Raw genomic sequence first — 9,416 nt, forward strand, 5'->3', positions numbered from 1 at the left:
GGAGAGAAAAAATGGTTGCACTTGCTGTTGAAGGGGGTGGCAAACAGGTCGCAGAAAGGCTGACCCCATTTGCGGAAGACTCTGCCACGGTGATTGAGACCACTCGTGAGGCATGTGAACTGCTCTGCTAAGTCTGTCTGCTATAACGGACTTCCCAGGGATGTGCTCTGCTATCAGAAATAGTTGGGAAGAGATCGCCCACTGCCAAAGTCAGTGCTTCTCGACATAAGGGGCATGACTTGGTTCCGCCCTGCTTGTTGATGTACCATACCACTGATCTGTTTGAATTGTAATGGTCCCGGTGGGAAGAGTTCTGAAGACTTGCAACGCTAAAAGCACGGCTCATCTCCAAGATGGTACGCTTGAGGCTGCCAGGTAACTTAAGACTGGTCTGCCCTGATAATGCCCCCCACCCGATCAGGGAGGCGTCCGTGGTCACCGTAGCTACAGGGGAGGAAGAACGAATGGTCTGGTGTAATGATGGGGAAACCATCCACCAAACAAGTTGGTTTTTGCATGACTGTGTGATCATTATCCTGTGAGACATCGGGAGTTGTCGGAAAGACTATTGTGTGAACAGCATCCACTCAAGAATCCTCATATGAAAGCGTGCAAGGGGGACTAGTATTCTAGCCGCTGCCATGAGACCCAATGTTTTAGGACAAATCTGGCCTGAATCTTTTTGCATCCTAATGAGACCTGCACATGTCAAATGGCTAACACTGTCTACTGGTAGAGTCGCTGACATGTCCTTTGTGTTTAAGTTTGCGCCTATAAAGGTGATAAGATTGACAAGGCGACAATGCAGACTTTTCGAAATTTATTGTGATGCCTAGAGTGGAACACATTTGGATGGTGTAGTCTCTGGCTAAGCAGCAGGTGATGCCTGGTGGTTGCAGTAAGGAGCCAGTCAAATATGGAAACACCTGGAATCCTTGCCATCTCAAGTGAGCAGTGACTACTGCCAAACATTTGGTGAACACCCTGTGGGCTGTGGTGAGACCAAAGGGCACCGCTCTGAACTGATTATAGTCTCCCAGCCGGAAGCGGAGGAATCTTCTGGAGCGTCTGTGCATTTTGATATGGTAGTATGCATCCTGAAGATCTATGGAGCACATCCAATTGCCCTGACCCAGAAAGGGTAAAATGGACTGTAGCGTGACCATCCGGAACTTCGTTCTTTGAATAGACCTGTTTAGTCTGCTGAGATCCAGAATGAGTCTCCAATCCAGTCTTTTTTTGGTACCAAAAAGTAAATTCCGGATCCTTGTTGGTCTGCTGGGACTGACTGGATGGCTTTTTCTTAGCAGTTTTGAAATTTCTTGAACTGCTTAATCCCTTAGATTGGGTGGAACATCTGGAAGGGATTTGTTGGGAATGTAGGGAGTGCAAAAGGGGATTTTGTAGCCTTCGGACATGATAGAAAGTACCCATTTGTCTTTTGTTAAACTTTGCCAGGCTTCTGGGTACAGCGATAATCTTTCCCCGACTGCCTCCGAAGGCAGACAGCCGGGCAGCACTTCAGGGATGCTGGAAAGGCTCGTCAGAGAAGAATTCTTTGGCCCTGATTTTGTGGACCCCCCCCCCTGCCCCTAGGGCGGAGTCTATTGTTCCCTCCTCTGCCCCTGGAGGGGAACTCGTACGTCAGGCACAGCTCCCTGGGACTTCCGGAACCACATCTTCCCACTCTTCTGACCCTTGGGATACGGTCTTGGAGTGGAAAAACAGACTCCGGCAGACAGTCTTGCCCTCCTGCTCACACCTGGCAAGGGTATCCTTCACCTGTGGTCCAAACAGAGCAGAACCAAAGGGGGTGTTGCTGAAAGACGCCATAAAGGGTTACACAAAGTTGCATAACCGCATCCAAAGCATGTCTCCTCAAAGCCACACCTGTGCCTGTGGCCCTACTCGCTCCATCGGCTGCATAAGAGAAGAGCCGCATGGAGGAGTTTACTACAGAATTTAGTCTCGCCAGCTGGGAGGCAATCTTAGCCTGAGCCCCCGTAGCTGATGGATCTTGAAGGGCATCTCCTAACTCTTAAGCCTAGACGACTCTTCCAAATCGGTATATGAAGTGACGTGACACTCAAGGGAGTCAACATGCTTCCTCTTGCATTTTCTCTTTCGAGGGGGCTCCTCTGAATGAACAGAGGCATACACCCAATGGGGTGCCCTGGAGCACTTGTTCCCCATGCTTGGGGTCTGAAGGAGGGGCAGAGGCAGGAGCAGGCACCATGGCCTATGAGGCCGACTGAAGCTGACAGATGCCAGCACACATGATCTCGACTGCACCCCTTCCCGATGCCATAGAGGGCTCCAAAGAGACCAGAATCCTTCCTGGCACCGAGAGGGATGGGTCCAAAGCTGATGTAAGAGCCAAACTCACCTGCATCGAAGCTCCGAGAGGGAGAACTGGGTCGGACAAGGGTCCGATGCCACTCACCCCCTCGGAGCAGACGAGGGAGTCCCGGCACCCAGATCCCTCAAAGGACGGCACAATGGAAAGATCGGAGCTGACGACTGCACCGAAAGGGGAGGTATGTGCAGACGGACCCACGGTTCCAGCCACAGCATGCTCCGGCTCCGAACTCATGGGATGAGTCGAAGGAGGAACAAGGAGGAACTATTGGAGAAACAGGTAGAGCTGAAAACTGGTGAGGGGGGCTGGATAGCATTTTTGCCAGGGCCTGTGACTTTAAAAGCCTGCTCACCACTCTCTCCAAATCATGGTCAGACAGCCTAGACGACTGAGAAGAGTGGGATCGATTACTCCGCTCAGATTGCAATAAGGGTGACCCTGGAGCACAGTGTATCTACTCCAAAGGTGGTGACCTGAAGCGTTTCAGACTCCCTGACTGTTCCAACGGAAGAGTCTGAGCCTACAGAGACGTAGAGATAGGTACTTTGGTTCCAGCCGGAACCGAAATTGAAGCAGAACCATACCTGGCGACAGCTCCGAGCTGGTAGCAGACTGCTTCGATGGCCTCGGTTTCACTGACAGTCTTGGCCAGTGATCCTTCAGGTTTAAGCAAATCCCTCAGGATAAGCTTATTCCTATGCTCCTGTAGGACTCTTGGACTAAAGGCGTGACACACCGAGCAAGAGTCCTGCAGGTGTAGGGAGCCCAAGCAGTAGACACAAGTGGGACCATCTGTCAGATTTTTCTGACAGCATGAGTCACTTCTCGAATCCTGACACTTGTCTTTAGACATTCCCGTAAAGGAAAATCAAATACAAAGTAGAGAGGAGAGTAGGTAACTGAAAAAAAACACAATTCACACAAGTTACCACACCCTAACACACACTATAATACAAGACCTACAAGCTACCACAATTTACTAAAAACTTTGTCTACCTTAAAAATAAAACAAGCCTCTAACTAAAACGGCTTACTTTGAAAGGTAAAACTGAGAAAACGGTTTTGAAGGGGGGATAAACACTAAAACTGCTATAGAATCTACTATAATAAATCTAACAAAGTACAAAAAAGTCCTAAATATAAGAACAAAGTGAAAATTAAGACCTGAGCCAGTAAACGCAACCTCGCAGCAAAAGCGGCAAACGAGATCTGGGTATCTAGCGCCAGGCATCATGGGATATAGGAGGGGGCCTCGAGCCAGTAAGCAGCTCTCAAGCTTTCAAAGACGGCAGAGTCGGAGCCGAAGATCGGCTCCGAACCCAACCAGCAAGAATGAAGGAGAGACAACTAATGAATACGGATTGGCTGTAGAAATCGTGGCAAGGGCACCCCACACATCCTTGTGTAAGCTTCAGATTTAAACAGCCACAATGAGAAACCTAGACCAAAATGCTACACAAACACCACAAAACCTCTTGAAATAAGATTCCCATATATACACCATCAACTAGTAGCTGCTATGCTCTCTAAAAAATGGATCTATGGTTGAACAGGAGTTTCTTTGACGAAGATTGTGCCAACATGCCTTAACAATCCTCTTGTGCCAGCAGAATCCCCATGCCACCTGAACTTATACTTGCTCAAGGGGTGCAAAACAGCAGAAATTGAAAACTGCAGTATCACTGAATGGTGTTAAGTGTTCTTTGATTTACTGAATGTCATAGAAACTGGCAAGACAGACTGCATCCATTTCGGTTCTTTAAAGCACATGCTGCCCTACCCATCAAGTGGCAAGGATCCCAACATTTCTCCAAGACTTGTATAGCCAACATAAGAGCCCATCTGGGCCTTAATGTGCGTTTTTCTTGGAAAGTAAACTCCTTATACAAAATGATATAGTTAAACTGCGTAGTAATTCAATTACAGAATGCAATATTAACACAAATGTACAGTGATATACTTTAACACAAACATTAAACAAGTCAATACTCCACCGCTACCAAATAAAAACTTTATTGCAGTTGGAGGTAAATGGTAAAAACGAACGACCTAATTTAGGGAACAACCAAGCTATTCAGTCTCAGAAAAAAATTTTATTCATGTACACGAAAAGGCATAAACTTTTGGTTAATTTAGAAAACAGGCTACTGTTCGAGAGTCTTAAATGGAAACGTCTGACTGCATTTACACAGGAATGATAAAAAATTTAACATTAATCTACATTATTTTCAAATGGCAAGCTTTATGAACCAAAACACATGAAAAAACGTGAACTGTTAAAATATAAAACAATATACAGATAACAAAACTGAAATTTTCTATTGTACAAATAGTAAAAACAAAAATAGCCTCACTGCAGTATGTCACATTTACATTATTCAAGGTCCTTTCATTTCAGCCAAGCAAAGGCTTTGGCTTGCCTCCCATACGAATTGGGGCAGGGGGTCTGACAGGAGGAATACCTACATTTGAAAAAGAAAAAAAAAAAAAAAAAGTTAAACTAAATGCACACTTTAGAGAGAGAATGTCAAGCTGCTTAAAGTTTAAATTTCAGTACTGTAAATCACATTGGCTACAAACTAACTCTTCCCAAAGCACGATCAAGATGCCAGGATACTTGCAGACTTAAGTTGCTATTATAATCTAAAAGTGCTACTATTACAGAACTGTGCCCAATACATTTACCATATGTGTTACACCTGTATTAGAAATTTACCATAAAATGTATTTAATTGGATTCGCTGCTGCAGTCCTCACATTTGGGATAACCTGCATGCAGGCAAGCCCATGATAGACTAACATCCAGAGAATTCCCCTTTACCAGGACATTTGTCTGATGCACTCCAACTAATGCCAGAGGATGTCACTTTTTGCACCCCACCCCACAACACCCAGGGAAAGACATCCATAACCCTAATGAATCAGGTAGTACTGTCACAACTGCTGCAAGTACAACGCAAAGGGACTGGATAACGCAGTTAAGATTATCTGGAATGGCGAGCCTGATGGGGAGGTAGCTTACAGGAACCATCTCCACCCACTGGGAAAATGTCCAGAAAGGGCAGAGTCTTACTGGAAAAAAATGAAAGTACCTGCAGAGAATTACTTTTAATGCTCTATGGCCCAAGTCTGTTCAGTAAAAAAGAAACCAGTCATCCTACATGTGATCTTATGTTTCTGATTTCACTGAACTAAAGTATACCACTTTTCAGGAAGGCTAACTAAAGAACATGGACAGAAAACCACCTAAGTTTTATTTATATAGAGCTGGTAAATACCAGTGATGTTCGCGCCTTAACATTCTACTTGTGCTATCCATGATACTCCACTGCTTTTTACAGCTCGTGGAACAAACTCAAGCGCCTCCCTTACCCACAATGTGCTAATCCCAGACATCCTCAGACCTGGTTCGCAGCCCTCCAAAGATTATGAAACATCTGGAGCTCAAACCATAGATGCCCTATTCCATGTTGCAGTATTCCAACAGAGATCCTCTGCCTCAGGCGACCCGAACATCTGCTCCTATACAGAAGTTTAAGCCTGGCTGCAGTTGGTGTGTGGGACATCACATGAAGGGCCATAAACCAGGGACGTTAAATGTGATGTCTGCACACAGACCTCAGAACTGCCCAGCCAGACAGTAGCCTAGGAGACTGCCCTTCAGACTGGTGAAATGATGCAAACTGTCCAAAAATGACCCTAGTGCGTAGGGGCACTATGAAGGCCCCTAGACCTGTAGATATGAAAATAGGAGGTCAGGAAGGAGGAAACGTGCAACACTGAAGAAGGAAATCCATGGTTATGGTTAAGACTTTATACAACTATTCCATATTCTTCTATTCCTCTGTTGCAGTATTCTTAGTGTGGGAGACTGCCACAGCTTAGAAAGAAGGAAGTGTGGAGGTAGAAAGCAGATTGCAGAAAGCACACTAGGATTGCCCTGGCAAACCCTGCTCTGGAGATGGTCCAATTTGTAGTGTCTGGTGAAGGTATGTATTAGAGGACTAGGTGGCCGCCTCCAGAATGAAGGCTGTGTACAGGCCTTTGAGAAAGGCTTTGGAGGATGCCAACAGCCCTCGTAGAACAGCAAAAGTGGATAGTTTTTCTGATTCAGCAGAAAATTGTTTGTAGACTGCCTTGCCCAGGGCTCTGGGGTGGAAGGATACAAAAAGCCAGATGGATTTTCTGGAGGAGGAGATAAGGACTTGGTCCCTCCTTGTTTGAAGTACCACATGACTGTGGTACTGCCTGTGAAAATTTAAAGGGGACTTGGCTGCAGGATTGGGGAAAGGCGTTCAGGGACAAATGGGCTGCTGTCATCTCCCTCACATTGCTATGTTTTTTTTCTGGAGAATTGCACCTTGAGACTTCATGGTAGCCCCCCAGCTCAGATCAGTTTGTGTGCGCGCATGTATTGAGCTGGGGTGGGGGTGTGGTGGTGGAAGGCCTGGGTTAATTTGAACTTGTATCCACTGACTTAATTATGCCTTGAGCAGGCTAAGAATGGGGTCTGAAATTCTAGAGGGTGGTTGTGTTGGGACAACACATTCTTCAAATACCACTGAAGTTTTCGCATATGCATCCTGGCTAAAGGCAGCATAGGAATATTGGCTGCCATAAGGCCCAGGACCCAGAGGAGCAGTCTTGCTGTCCTCATCATTCCATAGTCCTGCTGTCCTTATCAGTGTGAACAGAGGTGAAGGGCAGCAATTTGGAGGACTTGTTTGTAGAGAGGGAAAGTGTCTGGCCCCCTCTGGCACCTTAAAATGGTCAGGCCTTCCAGGAGCTGGTGGTTGGGATTCAGGGTTTTTAGAGGATGCATTGAAAGAAGGCAAGCAAGACTGCAGGAATGGCGGGTGGTGAGGGGGGACCCTGAGGGGGGACCCATTTTAGAGTTTTTAGTACCTCTTGAATCAGACATTAGTGGAATCCCATGTAAAGAACTCTCATTTGAGAATCTGAAGTCTTCAACTTCAGCAGGAAGGAGATATTCAGTCGGAGGCCTGGGACTAGGGACAGCTGGAGGGGAAGCAGACATTGAAGGCCCAAGGACAATGAAGGCGTTAAATAAGCTCAGAGTAAGCTTACCAGTCAGGCAAGGAGAAAAGTTGTCCTTTGCTTCCTTTTTAAGGAAGAGGCAGGCCTAGCAGGGCTTAAGGGAGATCTAAGTTCAGACCGTTGAAGAGCAGTGGAAGGACTGGTCTGTAGGTTCAGACAGTTGAACAGCAGTGGAAGGACTGGTCTGGGAGTCAATTCTGAGCAGAGGTTCCCCCCAGTCTGCATCGGCTGTCTGCAAACCCTCCACAGATGTGCTTTCAACCGTAGGTTCTGCAGCCTCTGGAACGGTACCTGTTGTACCTGCATCTGCTGATTCTATACATTCCGCCAGGCAAACTGCCACCGCGGGAACATCAGGTGGAACAGCAGTAGATTCAGGCCTGGAAACTTTTGCCCCCTTTTTCAGTGGCTCAGCAGTCTGATTGGACAGCCCTTCCATTGCTACAGAAAGACAAGATGCTGGTTTTCTAGGGAGATATTTAAGGTGTGCAGACGGCTGCAGAGTCTTAGGAACAAAGGCCTGACAAATCGCGCAAGTTTTACGGTAGTGTCTGGGCCATAGGCAGAGATCACAGGCATCCACACCTACACTTTCCTTTCCTGGCCAAAAAGAAAACTGCCCCCAACGAGGTACTTTTATTCATAGGATCCACAGGCAGAGATGGCAGGATGAGCTGACACGAAGTTATGAGGAGAGGTACATGCAGATGTCACTTGTGGCCCATGCACCATATAGCCATCAGGAATCCCATGTAGCTCAGTGACTAAAGCTGCCAGAAGGGCCTGTAATTCAGATCCCTTTTAGCCATCACTTTAGCAAGAAGGGTGAGCCGTTTTCCAGGAAAGGAATTTTAAATTTGCAGTAGCAGCTGGCTCGAAAGGAGGAAGGGCGAGTTTCTAATACAAAGTTAAGGTCCCTCTGAGGAACTGCTTGAGCAGTGGAAGAGAAGAGGGGAGGTTCTATGTTATGAGCTGAAATGGCTGAGGTGAATTTGAGGAAAAAGAAAGGCCCTTGTGAAGCATCTCAGTTAAGTATTGTAAAAATCGGAGGTAAATTGAGAACTGCTGTGCTCACCCCTCAAGATTGGTTCCAGGCACAGAATCTTTTCTATTTTTCAGCATAAGATTTTCTAGTACTAGGCCGCCTTGCCTCTAAAATGACATCCATCAGTGGTTTACTGAGGGATGGTAATGGAGAGCTTAGGTAATTAGCCAGGCTACTAGGTTCAGTGTTTGAAGCTGAGGGTGCAGAACCTGGTTCTCCTGCTGAGACAGCAGGGTAGGAGCCTGAGGCAGGTACCATGGGCCCAACACTGGGGTGGGTGTGTGTGGATAAACCGAAGGGCAAGGCAGTAAATTGGAAATGAGGCAGGTCTAGAAAAAATGCAGGAATTGTCTGTGGTAATTCCTGATGGGTATGTGCAGGTAGACCTCCTTTAGGTCCAGGGTGGCCATGAGGGCCTTGGCTGGAATGAGGGGCACCGGAATCGGAAGAGAGCATTTTGAAAGACTATACCTGAAGATGGAGGTTTAGGAAGGACAGGTCTAAGATGGCTGGAATGAGGGGCAACAGAATGGGAAGAGAGCATTTTGAAAGATGATACCTGAAGATGGAGGTTTAGGAAGGACAGGTCTAAGATGGGTCTCTAGGGGCAGTCTTTTTTGGGGACCAGAAAGAGGCGGGAGTAAAACCCCCCTTCCCTTCCTGGAGGGAAGTTCCTAGTTTTAAAAGGTCTGCCAGAACTTGTGGCAAGAGATAGGCTTGATTTTGGGGATGAGAGGAATGCTTCTGGGTGGCTTCTATTAAAAGATTTTTTTGAATAATGTTTAAGACCCACTGGTCTGGAAGGATTTCCAAAGGGGAAGACAGTGGGAAAGGCGAGCTGAGAGGGGAAGGTGGGCAATGCAGTCACGCACTACTGGGACCTTCTCTGTCCTGAAAGGGCTGCCTGGATTGATGGTGGCGCAGAGGATCTGGAGTTGGTAGGTCTTCTAGCCC

General features: G+C 46.8%; 1 protein-coding gene across 3 annotated transcripts in view; it reads right to left on the reverse strand.

Annotated features, from left to right (window-relative positions):
- Positions 1-4,356: 4,356 nt before the first annotated feature.
- Positions 4,357-9,416, reverse strand: part of LOC122810380 (nuclear receptor coactivator 5-like) — a 177,045-nt gene continuing 171,985 nt past the window's right edge. For all 3 annotated transcript variants that reach the window (XM_044081976.1, XM_044081973.1, XM_044081974.1), the window contains one exon: positions 4,357-4,821. In XM_044081976.1, the coding sequence (XP_043937911.1) occupies positions 4,754-4,821 (68 nt within the window). In that variant the 3' untranslated portion in view covers positions 4,357-4,753. The remainder of the gene's footprint in view (positions 4,822-9,416) is intronic.

Source organism: Protopterus annectens, chromosome 8.part1 (assembly GCF_019279795.1).
Source record: "Protopterus annectens isolate FY-2018-M chromosome 8.part1, PAN1.0, whole genome shotgun sequence".
NCBI lineage: Eukaryota > Metazoa > Chordata > Ceratodontiformes > Protopteridae > Protopterus > Protopterus annectens.